The sequence below is a fragment of the Triticum urartu genome, chromosome 3A, assembly GCF_056163025.1.
Source record: "Triticum urartu cultivar PI428250 chromosome 3A, HENAU_Tu73, whole genome shotgun sequence".
Taxonomy (NCBI): domain Eukaryota; kingdom Viridiplantae; phylum Streptophyta; class Magnoliopsida; order Poales; family Poaceae; genus Triticum; species Triticum urartu.
In genome coordinates this window covers 541,282,894-541,304,295 of record NC_141875.1, presented here as the reverse complement: position 1 = coordinate 541,304,295, position 21,402 = coordinate 541,282,894, and the positions used below count along the sequence as shown (strand labels likewise).

Below are 21,402 nucleotides of genomic sequence, written 5' to 3'. Positions count from 1 at the left end.
GCTGTGGAGCCTGACCGGCCAGGGTTTTTTTCGGAACACTTGACCACTCTTTGGAGGCCAAGAGTGTGTTATGTGCGAGTGTGGCTTGCACATGCTCTATGATCGCGCTCTTCCTCTGGATTGCCTAATCAGCTTGGTTGGTTCCCATTTGCTAGGATCTGTCCGGGCAAGTGTCGAGTGCACACCTAACAATGACTCTTGTAGATGCTCTGGTCGAGTCGGCCGGTTTTGACTTCCCAACGTCATTCCAGGGGAGCCTCATACAGGCAAGGACAATGGCATACCACTCAATCATGCACTAAAAAGCGTCTGTGTGTGGGCCATTAGTTTCAGCGCTCTCTTCGTACTATTGTGCCTACCCAATTGCACTCTGGCCCGACGTTTCAGGTTTGGGATGCAATTGCCTGAGGTCGTCACCTGCCTAGTATGGGCATGTAGGGGCTTCGCCCACCCGGACTCGTCGTCGTGGGGCCTAGCCTGATGGCGTGTTTTGGAATACTAGTATGTTTTGTTTTCCTATATATATACCTAACAATAAAGGGGCTATAACTTTTGGCGGTACGTCAACCAAATTGCCCTCAAAGTTGTAAAATATTGCCCACTGATGCTACATATAAGTGATAAAAAACGTTTCACACAAGGGAATTCCCGGCTGGGCCGGCCCATGCAGTAGGAACCATCTATATTGCGCTCTGCACGCTGAGAAAAGACACATTGCGCCTATTTGGGCCGACCCATGTCGGGGCGGCCTGTTTTTAAATTTCATTTTTTATTATTTGTTTTCCTTTTCTATCTTCTTTTTTCTACTTTAAATAATGTGTGACTTAAAAAAAGTTCCGAAAATTTTAAAAAAATGTGAATTTCGAAACAAAATGTTTAATAGTTCATAATTTTTTGTGGATTGATAAAATTTTCGCTATTTTAAAAAATGTTCGCATATTCAAAAATTGTTCGTAATTTTGAAAACAAATGTTTGATAAATAAAAAAAGTTCATGATTTTTTTAAAAAGTTTGTGTATTAAAAAATGTTACTGAAATTGAAAATAATTTTTCCAATTAAAAAATGTTCATGAATTGAAAAATATCCTAAATTTTTTAAAACTGTTCGTGACTTACAAAATAGTTTATTGATTCATAAAATGTTTGCAGATTCAAAAAATGATCATGCTTCAAAAAATATTCGTGAATTTCAAAATTTGTTCCATCAGTTTCCAAAAAAAATGTTCACCTATTCAAGAAAATGTTTAAAAAATGTTCACAATTCTAAAAAAATGTTTTCAAATAGTACAAAATATTCATGAATTCCAATTTTTTCATGATTTTAGAAAATGTTCATGAGTTTAAAAAAATGTTCATGATTTTCAAAAATTGTTCATGATTTCACGAAAATGAGAGTGACAGCGTATCTCGATGATGCAACAAAATGTGGTCATGGCTATTGAGGATTATGATTTATTTATTTTTTCATTGCAACACACCGGCCGTTTTGCTAGTATTTCAAAAGGGACTCATGGAATATTTAGTATTTTCTGTGCAATCAAATAAATCAAAGTACTACATAGTCCTTGTGTACATGACATTGCAGTTTTCTACTACTACGTTTTTTTAGGCAATTATACTACTACGTTTCAAAATAAGTGTAGCGGACATGCCATTTATTTTGAAACAGAGGAGTATGTTATTTTTCCTACTGTACATTCTTATAAGGCTTCATAATTTTTCGAATAAAAAGGACACACACAAACATACCAGCATCTCTCCCTGTTTACTTTTTCGTTCCAACGAATCATCGTCATCATAACAAAGCAGCTCTGGACACACGGACCGAAAATTCTGGGTGGGGAAGATTCTGAGATCCCACTCTCTTTCCACGCGCACGGCGATTCCCGATCCCACCCTCTTTTTACACTCATTGAGATTCCCCTTATCCTATCCTCGCGAGTCCGTAATAAGTACTCCCTCCGTAGTTCATTCAACAACCCCGTGTTATCTCCCGCTTATCGCCATCCCCGTCACCTACAGGCGATGCTGCCCTACCACGACGCGGACAGCTCCGACCCCGGCACACGCCACATCCGCCGGCTGGACGGCGCGCAGCCGTCGGATCGCCACCATCGCCTTCGTCCCCGCGATTCCTCCTTTCCCGTAATAAGCCCGCAGACGTAACGCGGGTGGGGGGGACCGATGGAGGAAGCCCAGGGAGTCGTGTGTCGCAGGCGCCCTCTACGTGGCGCGGCCTCCGCCTCGCGTTCCGGCGCTCCACCGCCGCATGCGGCGCGGACAGCACAAACAAAGCATCTCCACCCGCACTCCCCACCGCGGCGATGGCGATGCTGCCCTCCTAGACCGCTCCCAAATTCTCCAACCAGAGCCAGGCTAGCTAGGACGCCATAGCCGCCGGCGCCGCTGACCGGATAGATAGGTGCCCTGGCCTCCATTCGCCGCCGCCGCCCGCCGATAAATCCCTCCTCCTCTTCCACCCCCTCCTACTCCTGCGTACGTGGTGGTGGCGCGCTCTTTTCCGAGGGCCGACCGTGGCCGTGGGGAGCAATGCTGTGACACGAGATGGTACTGCCTCGCCGCTCCCAGAGGTCGGCTGTTGCATCAGCGATCACTCTCCTGTACTTACTTGTTTTGTTTATTTATTTATATGCTCGCTTTTCTCGGCCGATGCTGTCTATGTTGTTTATATTTTTATTCTGCTTCCGGCGTTAAGCCTTTTGGTTTTCTAGTAAGAACGACATTAGTAGCATCACACAAGTCGGTGTTGGTTTGTACTTTTTCATCTAAATTGGGTAAGTAGTTGTGTTGCCTTGCGTCATGATCCATTCATTTGGCTTCCTAGCCAATACCCAAGGCGAACAGGCAAATATGGGAGGGAATATTTGCAAAAAAAAAAAAATATTTGGGACGAAATCTATTTATTATTTTGGAAAAAAAAAAGAGAACAACAGGAAGATAGATTCTTTTGCAGCTGTAAGTTTGTTTCTAGTTCATGAGCTATAGCATAGTTTGTTTCTGCATCTAGAGTTGTTCTACTTCTTTCAAACATCCTCTTACCTTATAGTCTGCTGAAAGGCATCTGGTGGACATTCAGGTGCAGGTGTAAATGCAATCGAAATATCTGGCATGAGCCCTCTGTCTGAGCTGGTGTGGTCTCCGGATGATGGTCTCAGCATTAAAATCGCAGCCTCCAGCCTAAGCACAAGAAAAGCCTCTCTTCGCTGGAATGCGGATACTTTGAACATAGTGATATCTTCGCCTCAGCAGAGTGGCGGCAAGAGTGGTGATAACGTAGATGCCACCCTAAGGGATGCAGGAGAAATGCCGTCGCAACCTCGAACTCGAAGTGACAGTTCAGTGAGAGTATCCGCGGCTAGTCCAAATAGAACACGAAACCTTGATGCGCAACAATCTACTTCTATAAGACCACAGGAACAAGATTCAAGTAAGTTTAAAATACACCAATCTAATTTGGTGAGTTCGAGTGGTTTAGACACGTTGACGCTTGGCTTTGGCTTAGAGATCTGCATTTAGCAACAACTGCTTAGCTTGCCAGAAGAGTCCAAACTGTACAAACATAACCGGCAGAATTTATTTATTTATTCAAATCTTTCAAACATAATTATTCCCTAATTTGTTAGCGAGATTTGTTACTAATCATATGTTCTTAGATTTTCGCACTTTATTTCGTCTACCATGTCTCTAATAGCCGGGTAGTCGGCACTTATGAATTGTCATAATCCAAATGAAAAACAAACCCAAAGAATTTTCCATATTTATCATCCTGTTCTCAGGACGGGTGATTATCTTACCTTATTTAATGATTAAATTCTTGTAGAATGCTCTGGAGGGATCAGTGAGATGAGTGAGGGGGAAGAATTGTCTGACAGCTGCTGTGCAGATAAGTTGAATAAAGAGGAAGCGGATATTTGCCCCACAAGATGCTCCAACGATGCTTCGCACAGTAATATATCATTTTTAGTACAACTAATTTAAAACACACTTATATCTTTTGTTCTTAAAGTTAAAATTTTAGCACGACATTTTACAGGTCTGGCTTCAAAAAAAGGCAGCCTGCAAAGTATTTCGGAAAAACAGGTCTACTGTGCAACCGCTGTCCATAATGAGAGATCTTGGGCAGATAATACCTGGCAAGCTCGATTAGTAAAAGCAATTAGTCAGAGGGACTATGTTTTGCCAAACAATGCAGTGAATGCACAGTCACCTTCATCCTTTGGGAGTTTCAGTAATACAAAAAAGGTCCCAGGCAAGTTGGCAGGTTTTCTAGATAACCAAAGCGATAAGCACCAAGATCTGGTTATGCAGGACAACTGTAATGGTAATCAGGAAGATCGGGTTATGCAGGAAAACTGTAATGGTGATCACCAAGACCAGGTTATGCAGGAGCACCATAAGGATGGGCCTATTCTTGTCAAATGTCAGTCAGCCTCCGGTGTTAACCCTGTTTCAAAATGTGATTCGGCATCCGGTGTTAATTCTGTTGCAAGATATGAGTCAACACCAGATGTTAATCCTGCAAGGCTTGAGAAGGGCAAAGAAAAGGTAATGCACGACCAGAGCAATTATGTCAGCAACACAAAAGAGGGTGATGATAGCAATGAGAGTATGGAGAGTTGTCCTAGGATGAAAGCTCCAAAGAGAGAGTATGCTCAATACTCAACAGCGGAGATGTCTTCTCGGAATAAAAGATATAGAAGGGAATACAATGAAAGTTATTGCTCAGGATTGTTGAACAGAAATGGCAGCTCTTTCTTTAACTGGATGTCTTCTCTGACTAATGGATCAACTGTGTTTGATAAAACTACCAATCAGAAGTTGTCAGAGACTACTGGACATGAACTTGCAGGACATTCTCTGCCACTAGAAAATAACAGTAGCAATCGTCTGCAGTCTGTTGGCTTCAATTCTCCTTTTCAATCTCTTTATAGTCATAACGTTATGATAACTTCAAGAGATACCCCTCATCAATCAGAAATCAATCACACCGAGCGTGAAGCCGACAGGCTATCACTGACTTTGAATGGTAGCAATTCTATGCTTGACAAGGAAATTAGCACAGGCAGAGAAACTCTTGATGTGGCTGTTGAGACTTTAGCTGCTGACAACCTTCAAATGGAGTCACCTGGTGGTAAATGGAATTTTAGAGATCAAAGTGGAGTTTTCCCTTTGAGAGCCGGAAGAAACTTGAAGATGCCTAACTCCAGTAAGTCATGTTCTAAAACTCTTGAAGAAAAACAAAATGAGTGCCATGCGAGCCCTTTGAATGCTGCAATGGGAAATAAAGGTGGAATCACAGAAAGCTTGTGGGTAAGTCGGCTTTTACCAAAAACATCAATGAAATTGACGGATGCAACTCCATGCAATGTATATAGTGATTTTTGTGCTGTCAATCCAAAGGGTGCAGGTGATAAGCTGTATCCTTCATCTCAACAGAATGTTAATGTGGAGAAGGAATTCAACAGTTCACAATACTTCACTAGCACAGGAAGTGACAATGAGACAACAAGTAGCAAATGCCCGGTGATTCCTCCAGAGGAACATAAGCAGTCTGAAACAATGGCTTCCATTCTTGCAAAGAGATTGGATGCGCTTAGACATGCGAAGACCTCTGCAATTAGGTTGGCTATCTCCAGTGGAATAACTAAAGACCATAATCACAGAAAGAGTCCTTTTTTTATTAATTACAGCAGCCATGATGGACTAGAGACAGGACAAGGAACTCAAAAATCTTCGAGTGGTGGTGGAAGGCTAGTTTTGTGGTCTGGTGACAAAGGAAAGGAACAATTATATCCTCTCAGTGATGAGGAATTAAGAGGAAACATGTTGGCAAGAGGTGAACACCAGCAATGTGGAGGGAGCATGACTGGAAAGGCTGTAGCTCCTCATGATAATTTAGAAGCAAACACATCTGCTGAATATGTTGATAGAAGAGGAGTACAAATAAAGGAAGTGGGTTCAAATTCCATGGAGAGTCTGCCACATAACAAGCAAATTGTACCTTATAATATTATTACAAGTGACATTGATCAATCAAGTGTTGTTTTTGGAGCCTTGCAGAGGCTTCGTTTGTCTCGATCAGACATCATAAGGTACCCTACTGGATTTTCGCGATCACCTTTGAATTCCTTTCAACATTTTCTCTTTCTGCCTTCTATCTATGGTGCATGATTGCATTCAGGGATGCCATAGTGTTTTCTCTACATAAGAAAAGGGCACATGTTTTTTTTTGCGGGTATGAAAAAAAAGGGCACATGTTAATGGAGATTCCATTGGACAATTATATAGCTTATAGCTTTCTGTGGGTTTGGTGCTCGTTTTTATTTCTGGAACATGGAAGTTCATAGATTTTACTTTACCATAGAAATTACTGGGAGAACTCATTTTAGGTAAGGAGCACATATTAAATGGTTCCTTGTACAAACATCCTATGCTATATATGTCCTGTACGACCAACTGTGCCTACTTTGTGTATGCTAAAGTACTATTACCATACATCTCTTAATATTATTCATATATTTTCTGCTTAAAGTTTACTATGTTGACTCTAATTTGATACTAGTTCGTATACTCTATCAGTGGGTTCTAGAGTGCCCGTTCATCATATTGATGTACAGAAGGATATCTCTCAGTATTGTTGATTGTGAAGTTGTGCTTAAATTGAGGAAGATACTGGGAACTGAAGAGTTGATGTTTGTTTCTTTATTTACATTGGTGATCCTTGACAGATGGTTGGCGTCACCAATAATGCACACTACTTTGGATGGCTTTTTCTTGCGTCTACGTTTCGGTAAATGGGAGGAAGCATTGGGTGGCACAGGATACCATGTCGCTCGGATAAATGGTAAATGACAATTATGTCTACTTTGTTTCTCCTCCCTGATATTCGAAAAATAATGTCTAACTTGGTGATTGGTTACATAAAATGCTCAGGTTGTAGATTGATTCTTTTTTTCTTCAATTTCTTTAATGAACCTAAAAAAGGGCGTGAAGTAACAATGTAATATGAACTTCTCTTACAGGAGCACTGGATAGAAATCGCCTCTCTGTAATGATCAGGAATTCAACTTGCCAAGTAGATTCTCGCTTTGTATCCAACCATGGCTTCCATGAGGTAATGTATAAAAGGCAGTAATCTTATCAATGTTGTGAAGTAGAACAATGTCATGTTTTGATTTCTCTTGCTGACCGAAGTTTAAGTTGTATGGCCGTCACTGCACAGCATAATAACCTCATTAAAAATATCAAGTCAAGCTTTATAAAATCAGTTTGTAGTCAGTTCACGGTAGTGAACAGATTAATAGAAATGCTTAGTGGGCTGTTGTCTTGTCCATGTGATTGCAAAGGGAGATATGTAATCTCGCTTCAATGGTTTTGGTCCTGTCAGTCAGCACGAGCAATCTATGTAGATGACAGAATTTTATTGTATTTTCTAGGATGAGCTCAAGGCGTGGTGGTCTGCTGCCATGAAGGGTGGCTGGAAACTACCGTCGGACGAAGAACTTAGCAAGAAGCTAAGAGAAAGAGAGCTACTTCATTTCGGAAATGGAACAGGTCAGCCCGACAACACCTGATGGCAGTACCCGAAACATGGAAGATTTCCGTCTTTACCACCCGTTTCATCCGGAAACGCCAGCGATGCAAGCATGAGTATTGGTGTTGGCTTGTCTGGTTAAGTTTTGTGCTGACACTGCTATACTCACGAGGCTTGGTGTAGTGATGATAGACCCACCATCCTTGGTATATTGAGAGATTGAGGTTGTACTAATACGCGATTCTATTTTACGATGGGATTGGCTATTGTGTGAGAATCCTATCTGTAAATAGGAGGCTGCTGCCAGGATAGTACAAAATGTGCAATTGTTGACTATACTTAGAATAAGATGGATGTTCATTGCTTGCGGGATTCTTTTCGTGAGGCATGTTAATTGTATGTACTAAACACTCGGTTCGGATCCTGTGAGTGGTGAGTTGATCACCCAGCATTTCTTTAGGGAAAGATTGCAATTGTATAAAACATCATTTGGGTCATTACAATCATATAGCACCAGCAGTGCCAAATCCAGTGGTAGTTGACCCAGATAGACTGCCCCCCTTACCACTGATCTGGGGGTTTGCTTGGCTAATTCATGAGCAAACATGTTGCCATCTCTACCTATCTTCAGGATAACAATATTCTCCCTAATCACCATGTAATGCTCTCTCCATGCTGCTAAAGGAATCACAGGAGCCATAATGTTTGACATAACAGCAGAACGATCAGATTCAGCTATGATCTTTTCATTACCCATATCAAGAGCAGTCTTCAGCTCAATGGCCATGCACAAGCTTCAGCCTCCTCAACACTAGCACAGGCAGGGAGCTCTGATAAATCTTCCCATGTTATCTCCTATAATGTATCCAACACTAGCTTCACATGTTTTTTTTTTTTTGAGGAATCGCCGGGGGCGGCGGGGAGGATCCCCACAGCTTCACCTGTATTGGCCACAAATGCAGCATCTGTGTTAACTTTCAACCATCCATCAGGCGGTTTAGTCCATCTAGACTTTTCCAACTTGACCTGGTCCGGATTTGTTCAACACTGACATTTCGCACTTCAGGGGAGCAGTAGCATCAACCGGCTTCTTTCCCTTCTCATCAAGAGTGAGACACTCACCTTCAGGAGCCATGAGGGCATCTACAATAGTTGATAAAATTTTTCGATAAAGGGCGCTTTTATTATCTTAAAATGTAGCATCAAAGTGATACAAATTATTAAGAGTATCACTCGGCCTCTGCATAATTAGGATGCACACAGCCAAACACCAGTAGTCTGATAAACAGAAAGATAAAAGACCGACAATTCGGCAACAGTAGAGTTCATAGACCGATACTATGCCTATGTTGAAAGAGATGGTGGACCGAGCCGGAGATTATGCTGCCATTCATGTTGGGTAAAAACCTTTGTAGGCACCTCCTCCAACAGCGTACACACCGTCTTGAATAGCGGTTGGTACTCTGCTCGTTGTAGCGTACATCACGTACGAAGCAAGTGCGTACAACGAAAAATAACCTGCAAAGGAGAAACAGTTGTGTCATTAAAACAACATCATTTCTACATAGCCAAAGCGACCATAGAAAGGCATACGCTCCATCCTTATTAGCGTTTTGTACCCATTTGAAATACCGTCCAGCCAATGACCAAAAATATTGGCAACACTTGTGGGCGGATAAAGATTTAACGCTATTTGGATGGCTGACCACGTAGAACGCGCAAACTTACAATGAAAAAAGAGGTGTTTAATTGTCTCGCCATGAGTACAAAATCAACACTTCTTACTTCCCGACCAGTTGCGTCGTGCGAGGTTGTGTTTTGTTAGCACAACTCCCCTACGGAGATACCACATGAATATTTTGACTTTAAGTGGTACCTTTGCTTTCCAATTTTTTTTGTTATTACTCACTGATACCTCAGAATGCGTGAGTGCACGATACATAGAGTCTACTATGAAAGACCCCGATGTAGTAAGGTTCCAACGAAACACATCACGACCTTGTGTCAGGACTCAGGATAATCGAATCCAGATGGGACGATAGATTATTCCATGACATAAGTCGGGTGCCAATCAAATCCCGCCTGAACAAAATATTTGGCGGGGATGAGCTGAGCACTTGCACAATAGTATTATTCTTATCGCGTGCAATGTTGTATAAGGCTGGGTATTGTTCTCGGAGGCTAGCATTGACTAGCCATATGTCTTCCCAAAAACAAATCTCCGACCCGTCCTTTATCACGAAAGACCCAAAGCGAAAGAGATGTTTCTTTGCCGCCATTAGACCGGCCCAAAAGTGTGAGTCTCACCAAGTTTTCAATATACCCGAGACACTGCCTTTTGGCCTATATATTTATTGCGCAGCATGGTTTGCCAAACACCATCCTCAGTAAGAAGTTTGAACAACCATTTACTAAGTAGGGCCTCATTCTTGACCTGCAGGTCATGAATACCGAGGCCGCCCTGGTCTTTCGGCCTACAAACCACACTTCATTTGGCCAGCCTATATTTTTTTCTTTTCACCATCTCCTTGCCAAAAGAACCTGGACCTAAAATAGTCCAGTCTTTGTAAGACCCCTTTTGGGAGCTGGAAGAACGAAAGCATATAGAGAACCATATTTGTGAGGACAGAGTTTATTAAAACCAATCGTCCTCCAACCGAGAGCAACTTGCCTTTCCAGCTGCTCAAGTGTTTCTCTAGCCGCTTCTCTACATGCTTCCACTCCGCAATGGTGAGTCGCTGATAATGAATTGGTATTCGCAAATATTTAATTGGGAATTGTCCATGTGCACAACCAAAAAGGCCAGCACAGCCGCTGCCTCAACGGCTTCTCCAAAGCAGAACAATTCACTTTTATGGAAGTTAATCTTAAGACCCGATGAGAGAGTCCTGGATTAGGGGGTATCCGGACAGCCGGATTATATCCTTTGCCCGGACTGTTGGACTATGAAGATACAAGATTGAAGATTTCGTCCCGTGTCCGGATGGGACTCTCCTTGGCATGGAAGGCAAGCTCGGCAATACGGATATGTAGATCTCCTTCCTTGTAACCGACTCTGTGTAACCCTAGCCCCCTCCGATGTCTATATAAACTGGAGGGTTTAGTCCGTAGGACCAAGAACAGACAATCATACCATAGGCTAGCTTCTAGGGTTTAGCCTCTTCGATCTCGTGGTAGATCAACTCTTGTACTACTCATATTATCAAGAACAATCAAGCAGGACGTAGGGTATTACCTCCATCAAGAGGGCCCGAACCTGGGTAAACATCGTGTCACCCGCCTCCTGTTACCATCCGCCTAGACGCACAGTTCGGGACCCCCTACTCGAGATCCGCCGGTTTTGACACCGACATTGGTGCTTTCATTGAGAGTCCTGGCCGAACTATGTCCGGCAGGATTGGGATGCGGATGACGAAGAAATTCGCCGCCCACCCACCACCCACTTAGTAGCCACTGTTGACGATTTGAGCGACACGCTCGACTTCGACTCCGAAGACATCGACGGTATGGACGACGATGCAGGAGACGAACAGGAACCACTACCCACAGGGCACTGGACAGCCACCTCATCATATGATATATACATGATGGACACACCCAAAGAAGGCAATGGCGACGGGACAACGGAGGATGACCCCTCCAAGAAGCAACCCAAGCGCCGACGACAGCGGCGACGCACTAAGTCTCGCCAAAGCAAAAGCGGTGATACCGGCACATGAGATAATAGCACTTCGGATAGTGCCGAAGATGACGACAATCCCCTCCAGCAAGATTTAGAGCAGAAGGATGGAGAAGCCAGCCCTCCCAAGAGAGCGGCAGATGGAGAGACGGAGGATGATAATTACATGCCTCCCTCCGAAGACGAGGCAAGCCTCGACGATGACGAATTTGTCGTGCCTGAGGACCCCGTCGAGCAAGAGCGCTTCAAGCGCCGGCTTATAGCCACGGCAAATAGCCTTAAGAAAAAGCAACAGCAGCTTCAAGCTAATCAAGATTTGCTAGCTGACAGATGGACTGAAGTCCTTGCGGCCAAGGAATATGAACTCGAACGCCCCTCCAAGAGTTACCCAAAGCGCAGGTGGCTACCCCGACTGGAGGAGGAAGCATTAAAACCTACATCTCCAGCGTATGACGCGGCTGATCGGCCACCTCGTGGCCGTGACAGAGAGACATTTCAGCCAAAAGCTCAACCCGCACCCCGACGCCACTCAAATAAAAATGTCAAGGCACGGGGAAACACGCTAGACCTGTGAGACGTATTGGAGGACAAAGCAAAACACACAAGATCGATCTACGGATCACGAGGGTGCTCCACTACGCGAGACAATAACCGTCACGCCGGATACAGTAAAAGTAAATCCGGCCGGGCCGAACACAGCGGACAAGACTCATTTGAGTTGCGTCGCGACATAGCCCAGTACAGAGGCGCCGCACACCCCCTATGCTTCACAGACGAAGTAATGGATCACCAAATCCAAGAGGGTTTCAAACCCGTAAATATCGAATCATACGACGGTACAACAGATCCTGCGGTATGGATCGAGGACTTCCTCCTGCACATCCACATGGCCCGCGGTGACAATCTACACGCCATCAAATACCTCCCACTCAAGCTCAAAGGACTAGCTCGGCATTGGCTCAATAGCCTGCCAGCAGAATCCATTGGCTGTTGGGAAGATCTGGAAGCCGCATTCCTCGACAACTTCCAGGGCACTTATGTGCGACCACCAGATGCCGATGACTTGAGCCACATAATTCAGCAGCCAGAGGAATCGGCCAGGCAATTCTGGACACGGTTCCTGACAAAGAAAAATCAAATCGTCGACTGTCCGGATGCAGAGGCCCTAGCAGCTTTTAAGCACAACATCCGCGACGAGTGGCTCGCCCGGCACCTTGGCCAGGAAAAGCCGAAATCTATGGTAGCCCTCACGACACTCATGACCCGCTTTTGCGTGGGAGAGGACAGCTGGCTGGCTCGCAGCAATAATATATCAAAGAACCATGGTACTTCGGATACCAAGGATAGCAATGGCAGGTCACGTCGCAACAAACACAAGAGCCGCATCAACAGCGACAATACCGAGGATACGACAGTCAATGCCGGATTCAGAGGCTCTAAACCCGGTCAGCGGAAAAAGCCATTCAAAAGAAGCACTCCGGGCCCGGTCCAGTTTGGACCGTATACTCGATCGCTTGTGTCAAATACACGGCACCCCCCACAAGCCAGCCAACCACACCAACAGGGAATGTTGGGTGTTCAAGCAGGCCGGCAAGTTAAATGCCGAAAACAAAGATAAGGGGTTATATAGCGATGACGAGGAGGAGCCCCGGCCGCCGAACACCGGAGGACAAAAGAGGTTCCCCCCACAAGTGCGGACGGTGAACATGATATACGCAACCCACATCCCCAAGAGGGAGCGGAAGCGTGCGCTAAGGGACCTATATGCGTTGGAGCCAGTCGCCCCAAAGTTCAACCCATGGTCCTCCTGTCCGATCACCTTCGATCGCAGGGACCACCCCACTAGTATCCATCATGGAGGATTCGCCGCACTGGTCCTAGACCCAATCATCGACGGATTTCACCTCACTCGAGTCCCTATGGGCGGCGGCAGCAGCCTGAACCTGCTTTATCAGGACACAGTGCGCAAAATGGGTATAGACCCCTCAAGGATCAAACCCACAAAAACGACCTTCAAAGGCGTCATACCAGGTGTAGAGGCCCATTGCTCAGGCTCAGTCACACTGGAAGTGGTCTTCGGATCCCCGGATAACTTCCGAAGCGAGGAGTTAATATTCGATTTAGTCCCGTTCCGCAGTGGCTATCATGCACTGCTCGGGTGAACCGCATTTGCGAGATTCAATGCGGTACCGCATTATGCATACCTCAAGCTCAAGATGCCAGGACCTCGGGGGGTCATCACAGTCAATGGAAAAACAGAACGCTCTCTCCGCACAGAGGAGCACACTGCGGCCCTCGCAGCAGAAGCACAAAGCAGCCTCTTCAGGCAATCCACCAGTTTGGTGATTAAACACCCGGACACCGTCAAGCACGCCCAGAGTAATCTGCAACGAGACCGCCTGGCACGTTCCGAGCTCGCATAGCAATGCGGCCCCCACCCCAGTACCAGCCAAACGGTGAAATCCGTGCCACGCGTACATAATTACGCATTGAAAATACCATGGGCATAGGTGGGGGGGCACGACTATGGCACGCCCCAAAACGCGGCTCAACCGCACTAGGGGCTTCCCGCTTTGTTATTTTTTCTCTCTTTCATGACTTTACTCTCTGGAAACCCCGTCCGGCAGTACGATTGCCGGACACACGATACAACAACCAAGGAGGCAGAAAGCTACGTCGTACCATGGAACTCCCAGGTGGTCTCTGATAACGAGTGAAATACCTGCTTTAAATACCATTCCTCAGCTTGCCCTTGGAGGGGACATGTCAAATAGTCCTACTTTTTGCTTATCGCACTACTTGTATCATTCTGCTTCGACGCACCTTTTTGAATAAACAATGCATAGCACTAGACTATTACCGCATTCTCTATTCTTTTATATATATATGTTCATTCATGACATTCAGCACCCGTACACTCTGGTACGGCCAATACGCCAGGGGCTTAAGCGTACCCCATAATACGGCGTGAGAAGTCTGAACACTTTCGACAGTGCGGCACCCCGAACTTATAGCATTATATGCATCAGCTCCGAATCATGTCTTGGTCAATAGTTGGGTTTGCCCGGCTCCCATGTTTTGGTACCTTACGTTCCGCTATATCGGCTAAGGTAGCACTGGGAGAACTACTGCGATTGTGCCCCGGTTCATCTGGGCAAGCACCTCAGTAGAGAAAGCTAAAACTGACTGTCATGATAAGGTGAGAGCTGGTCGCTGTTCGAGAGGTCTCGAGTCCCTAAAGACTTATGCCGCTTAGGGTGAGGAGTCGGCTTTGTCCGGCTTAGGCGTGTATAGCGCCCCGAATTCGGCCTTCCGAATACTAGGGGCTTTGCCAAAATTTAAAATTGTAGACTTCTATGGCTAAGTGAGAGTGATAAAGCATTATAGTCCGATTGCCTTGTTCGTTGCGCTGAGCACCTCCCTCGAAGGACCCAACAATGGGAAAAAGAGTGCTCAGATTTATCCCGAACACCCCAGCACTCGTGGCATGGGGGCAGAAGCCGACGACTGGACATCTCTCAGATTTGATAAACAGCCGCACAGAAGGTAATATTTTAAATTCAAACAAGTGTTGCATAGAGCACATGAACAAGTTTTCATAATACAGGATCACACGAGCAAGTTCATTCAAAAATTACATCCTTCACACACTCGTCCGCCACAAGACGGGCATCCTTCAGGACACCCTCATAATACATTTCAGGGTGGCGATGCTCCTTGCCCTGCGGCGGCCCCTCCTTCACCAGCTTCTCGGCGTCCATCTTGGCCCAGTGCACCTTCGCACGGGCAAAAGCCCGGCGTGCACCTTCGATGCAGACGGACCGCTTTATGACTTCCAGCCATGGGCAGGCATCCACAAGCCGCCTCACCAGGCCGAAGTAGCTGTTGGGAAGGGAGTCGCCAGGCCACATCCGGATTATAAGGCCCCTCATGGCCTGTTCGGCCGCCTTCTGCAGCTCGACCAGTTGCTTTAGCTGGTCGCTCACATGCATCGGGTGTTCGGTCCCAGTATACTGAGACCAGAACAACTTCTCCGTCGAGTTTCCCTCTTCAGCCTGGTAGTACTTTGCGGCATCCGACACGCTGCGGGGCAAATCTGCGAATGCTCCTGGAGAGCTCTGGACTCGGGTAAGTAACAAGTAATTTACTTTCACATGCTTGCTTTGCATAATGAATGCCTTACCCGCCACTATCTTCCTCATCACCTCAATTTCCTGGAGGGCCTTTTGGGCTTCAGCCTTGGCATGCTTTGTGCTCTCGAGGGCCGCGGGAAGCTCGGACTCTCGCGTCTTCGAGTCAAACTCCAAAGTCTCGTGCTTCTTCACGAGAGCCTGGAGCTCTTGCTGCACCTCGCCCACCCGTGCCTCTTGTTTCTCCCGCTCGGTGTGCTCCTCGGCCGCTTTGTTTTCGGCCTCGGACAACGCTCGCTTCAGGGTCGCCACTTCGGTCATGGCCCCTGGCACCTCCATGATGATCCTATCATTTTGCAACCACATCTTATATATATATAGACAAGGTATTACTTACCTTTGTTCTCCTCGAGCTGCCTCTTGGCAAGGCCGAGTTCTTTCTCGGACCGCTCGAGGTTCTGCTTCAGTGCGGCGACCTCCGCAGTCAGTGCAGCAGAGTTCAGCAGCGAAGCCTGCATACGCATATAGACATATTTGTATTAGACTCCTGCAGATATTATCTGATCCTCTATTTGGCTTTTCTTTGTGAACACCAAATAGAGCATCAGGGGCTACTGTCTATGCGGTAATATTTTCCTATATTTTAAATACTTACCTCAAAGCCTGTTAGAAGGCTGGCACAGACTTCAGTCAGTCCGCTCTTGGCGGACTAAACCTTCTTGATCACCGCACTCATAATAGTGCGGTGCTCTTCGTCGATGGAAGCGTCACGAAGCGCTCCCAGCAGGTTGTCCGGTGCCTCTAGATAGACAGAGGTCACCGGCACGGGCGGCTTGCCCCTCTTGGTAGGGGGGCGCCTGCCGGAGTCCGGAACCACTGGAGGTTCCAGCGCGGTGTTCGGCTGAGGGCCGAACTTGGAGCCCTTGGGAGTCTTGCTCCCTTTGCACTTGGAGTCCGGAAGGTCGCCTTGAGGTGCCTCCAGGACTACCTCCCCTTGGTTCGGTGCCCCTTGAGACAATACCTCGACATTGTCCGTAGGGCGAGGAGAGGAGGCGGTTGGAAGTGACAAGCTATTCATATCCGACGAGTCCAAGGAACCGTCCGACGAGGATACGTCGATGCGGGCTCGGGGCGGATTGCATGATCATATTCGACGTTAGGAGAAGCAGTGCAATAAAAGTATGCTATGAGTTACTCTGGTATCAGAATACTTACGACTTCGCCAGGGGCTTGACCCCGAGTAACCACTCGTCTTCGCTGTCGGCGACGGTGGTGGAACAGTCTGGAAGGAGAGTCCTTCCCTTCTTGGACCCTCCGGCCTCCCCGGTTGGGGCGTCCTTCCTTTTCCTGTCTCCCCGGGCTGGAGGGGAGAACCGTCATCTTCCTCCTCCTCGTTTTCACGGGAGGAGTGCGTCTCGGGGTTATCGGATGATGAGTCCGATACCACCTGGCGCCGGGAACTCTTTCGGGTTCCCGTGGCCTTCTTCTTGATCTTCTTCTCCGGCACCTCATAAGGAGCCGGAGTCCGCATCTCTGTTAGGAGAGCGTCTGCAGGGTCTTCGGGCAGAGGGGCCGGACAGTCAATCTGCTCCGATATCTCCACCCACTCCTATCAAAGGCATGGGAGCTCAGACCCCGCACATGGTTAAATTATGGAAAATAAATACCCTACGAGCTGTACAGAACTTACCGGATTCGCAGGGCGCGTCGCGCTTAGCCCGCGGTCCTCGGTAAGGGGAGGGGGGACCTCGGCGCCCTTGAACAACACCTTCTAGACGTCCTTATGCGTCGTGTCGAAGAGCTCGCGTAGAGTCTGGTGCTGGGCCGTGTCGAACTCCCATAAGTTGAAAGCCCATCGTTGACACGGGAGGATCTGGCGGAAGAGCATGACCTGGACTATGTTGACAAGCTTGAGTTTCTTGCCCGTCATGTTCCGGATACACTTCTGGAGTCCGTCCAGCTCCACCGATGAGCCCCAGGACAGGCCTTTCTCCTTCCAGGAAGTGAGTCACGTGGGGATTCCGGATCAAAACTCGGGGGCCGCCACCCAGTTGGTGTCGCGCGGCTCGGTGATGTAGAACCACCCCGATTGCCACCCCTTTATGGTCTCCACGTAGGAGCCCTCAAACCATGTAACGTTGGGCATTTTTCCCACCATGGCTCCACCGCATTCCGTTTGCTGGCCGCCTACTACCTTCGGTTTGAAATTGAAGGTCTTCAGCCACAGGCCGAAGTGGGGCCGGACGCGGAGGAAAGCCTCGCACACGACGATGAACGCCGAGATGTTGAGGATGAAATTTAGAGCTAGATCATGGAAGTCCAGCCCATAATAGAACATAAGGCCGCAGACGAATGGATGGAGGGGAAACCCCAGTCCGTGGACGAAGTGGGTGAGGAAAACCACCCTTTCGTAAGGTTCCGGGGTAGGGATGATCTGCCCCGCGGCTGGCAGCCGGTGCGCAATATCCGCGGCTAAGTATCCGGCCCCGCGTAGCTTTTTGATGTCTCCCTCCGTAACGGAGGAGACCATCCACTTGCCTCCCGCTCCGGACATGTTTGGAGAGGGTTGAGGAGAAGGATGTGGACTTGGGCGCTGGAGCTCGAGTGCGCGAGAATGGATGAGCAAGGAGGAAGAAGGCGTGGGAAGAAAAAGGTGAACCCTTACCCCTTTATAAGGGCGGACGAAACTATGCGCCCCCACTAGCCTGGTAAAACTCGCTTATCCCCCAAGCACCGTAATTGATGGCGCGGTTGGGTTACCCATGTCCGTATTGATGGGAATCCCGTAATAAGGAGACACAATCTCTGCTTCGACAAGACGTGCCAAGGAAACCGCCTCGCGAAACACGCTGAGGTTGGTTGTGAAAAACGATTCGAATGGTGACCTGGCTGTGGTGTGATGTCACACTGCGGAATGCATCGGCAGATTAGATTTGTGAAAATATTATTCTCTCTACGGTTGTATGTGGAACTTGTTTTGCAGAGCTGGACATGATCCTCGTGTTAAAAATCTTCTATGAAGTATTCGGAGGAGGAACCCACCTTGCAATGCCGAAGACAATCTGCGCGCTGGACTCATCATCATTGAAGCCTGGTTCAGGGGCTACTGAGGGAGTCCTGGATTAGGGGGTATCCAGACAGCCGGATTATATCCTTTGGCCGGACTGTTGGACTATGAAGATACAAGATTGAAGACTTTGTCCCGTGTCCGGATGGGACTCTCCTTGGCGTGGAAGGCAAGCATGGCAATACGGATATGTAGATCTCCTTCCTTGTAACCGACTCTGTGTAACCCTAGCCCCCTCCGGTGTCTATATAAACCGGAGGGTTTAGTCCGTAGGACCAAGAACAGACAATCATACCATAGGCTAGCTTCTAGGGTTTAGCCTCTTCGATCTCGTGGTAGATCAACTCTTGTACTACTCATAATATCAAGAACAATCAAGCAGGACGTAGGGTATTACCTCCATCAAGAGGGCCCGAACCTAGGTAAACATCGTGTCACCCGCCTCCTGTTACCATCCGCCTAGACACACAGTTCGGAACCCCCTACCCGAGATCCGCCGGTTTTGACACCGACACCCGACATTTTCTCAAACGCTGACAACAGAAGTTTCAGGTTTCTAGCCTTGTCTAGGTCATGTTTCATAAAGAGAATTATGTCCGTCCTGCTTGGCGCGCTCAATCAGAATAGCCAACATGTCAGCCACAATGTTAAATAACATTGGGGATATGGCATCACCCGGTCGTAGTCATTTTTTTGTCTGAAAGTAATGGCCGACATCATCATTGACTTTGATGGCCACACTACCTCCAATTACAAAATTTTGGATCCACTTGCACCATTTATCGAAGAAGCCTTTCATCCTTAGGGCCTGTTGGAGGAAAGACCATTTGACCTTGTCATAGGCTTTTTCAAAGTCTATTTTGAATACTACTCCACTCATGTTTTTCCATGCATCTCATGGACGGTCTCATGCAGGATTACTACGCCATCGCATATGTTCCTTCCTTGCATGAAAGTTGTTTGAGATGGCCGAACAACATGGTCAGCTACCGAGTTTAATCTATTCGTCGCCACTTTGGTGAAAATCTTGAAGCTGACATTAAGGAGGCATATGAGTCTGAAATGTTGAATCCGTTTGGCCTCCTTAATCTTTGTCAACAAGATAATCTCGCCAAAATTAAGTCTGAATAGGTCAAGTCGGTCGGCATGAAAACAATTGAACAACTCCAAAATGTCAGACTTGATGATATCCTAGAAATTCTGATAGAATTCTACGGGGAAACCATCAGGGCCTGGAGCTTTGTTATGTTCCATTTGGAACACCGCAGCTCGCACCTCCTCTTCTGAGAATGGCGCCGTCAGGATATCATTTTCTTCTACCGTGACATGTGGAATATCATCTGTTCGGGTCTCATCAAGGGTGAAATTCCCTTCAGTCGGCGCTCTAAAAAGAGATTTGTAGTATTTGGTGATATACTTTTTGAGATCCTCTTGACCTTCGATCCTCCCCTCATCTTGTTGGAGACTGTAAATACATTTCTTCCTATGCTGCCCATTGGCGACCAATTGGAAGTATCTTGTATTACTATCACCCATAAAAATGAAATCAGCTTTGGATCTCTGGTAGTATTTGATCTCCTCTTCTCGCAGTAGACGGGAAACCATCTCATTAGATTGATTTTTCAATTCAATCTCTTGCTGAGATAATGTGCGCGTCTCTGCAATTTTGTCGAGGTCATCAATGATGGTACAGAGCCTTTGTTTTTCTTTTTTATAAATTCCGTTGGTGTGTTTTGCCCATCCAGAGAGGTGTCGCCTCATGGCTCTTATTTTTAAAGATCCATCGTTGAATAGGTGTAGGACCAACAGCGGGCCTCGCCCAAACATTCTTGATCATGTCTACGAATCTGTCCCTATGCAGCCAGCCTCTCCCAAACAGTCTGGGTGCCTGGGTTCGTAGAGTTAGAATCCGGAATGATGGGTGCATGATCTGATAAGGCCTCGATACGCTCTAGGTCTCGCACGGTTACCAGAGGAAATGTTAGTTCCCATTTGGTATCCATTAGTACCATATCGAGCTTCTCGTATGTCGGCACAGATCGGTTGTTCGCCCAAGTGAACTGACGCCCCGACATACTGGCCTCCCGAAGATCCAAACTGTCTATCACATCATTGAATAGGAAAGGCCAATGAGTGTCGAAACGGTCATTATTTTTCTCTTCCTGGTACCTCAGAATGTTAAAGTCCCCTCAAATAAGCATTGGGTACAGATTATTCTTAGCCAGGTTAACCAATTCCCGATGGAAAGCAGATTTATGTTCATCTTGGGCAGCCCCATAGACAGCGACAAGAGTCCATGTAAAATTGTCAGCTCTATTCTGCGGGTGAAATTTTATATGAAATTCACCGATCGGAAAAGCCAACAAGTCCATGGTTGTTGTCATTATCCCAAGAAGGATTCCTCCAGATCTTCCATGAGCTGGTAGACTATGCCATGTGTAGTCGAAACCACCTGATAGGTGATCGAGGACATGCGGGCGGAAGTCGCACTTGCCAGCCTCAGAAATTGCCACAAAATCCAAACCGTTTTCCCGGACACAATCACTGACGTGTTTATGTTTAGCCAAGTTTGAGAGACCTTTGTTATTCCAAAACATGCCTCTCATGTGGAAACTCGGGTTTGTGTTGAACTCTTCGCCTTCTTGGGCGGTTTTTGTTTCTTTTTGGAGGAGTGCGATTTAGATTTCCGCAAAGACGCCATGAAGTCACAAAACATGGACCCAGGTCTTGCATCATCCAATCCAACCTCCGTAACCTCAACAACAAAGTGGGATATAAGCGGACCATCATATTTGGCATCCGCTTCATAGTGGTTGATAAGATAGTCTTATCTTAAGTCTTGCATGTAATTTAGAGATGACAAAAAGACGTCCACAATGGGTCATATCTCAGCCTTATCTTCAATAACTAGTTATTCCTAAAAACATGGTGAGACATATTGTGCTAAGAGATCATCTCTTGTCTTGTCTTA

General features: G+C 46.7%; 1 protein-coding gene across 6 annotated transcripts; it reads left to right on the top strand.

The window, feature by feature from the left end:
• Positions 1-2,180: 2,180 nt before the first annotated feature.
• TZP (zinc knuckle (CCHC-type) family protein) lies at positions 2,181-7,922 on the top strand. Of its 6 annotated transcripts, XM_048708774.2 has the most exons (8): positions 2,181-2,568; positions 3,079-3,448; positions 3,842-3,967; positions 4,055-5,331; positions 5,422-6,113; positions 6,750-6,865; positions 7,044-7,135; positions 7,458-7,922. In XM_048708774.2, the coding sequence occupies exons 1-8, from the start codon at positions 2,566-2,568 to the stop codon at positions 7,593-7,595; spliced, it is 2,814 nt and encodes a 937-aa protein (XP_048564731.1). In that variant the 5' UTR covers positions 2,181-2,565; the 3' UTR covers positions 7,596-7,922. The 6 variants fall into 6 exon arrangements, with proteins under 6 accessions (XP_048564731.1, XP_048564727.1, XP_048564730.1 ...); XM_048708770.2 differs by having other exon boundaries at positions 4,055-6,113; XM_048708773.2 differs by having other exon boundaries at positions 2,182-2,568; positions 3,098-3,448; positions 4,055-6,113.
• Positions 7,923-21,402: the final 13,480 nt, after the last annotated feature.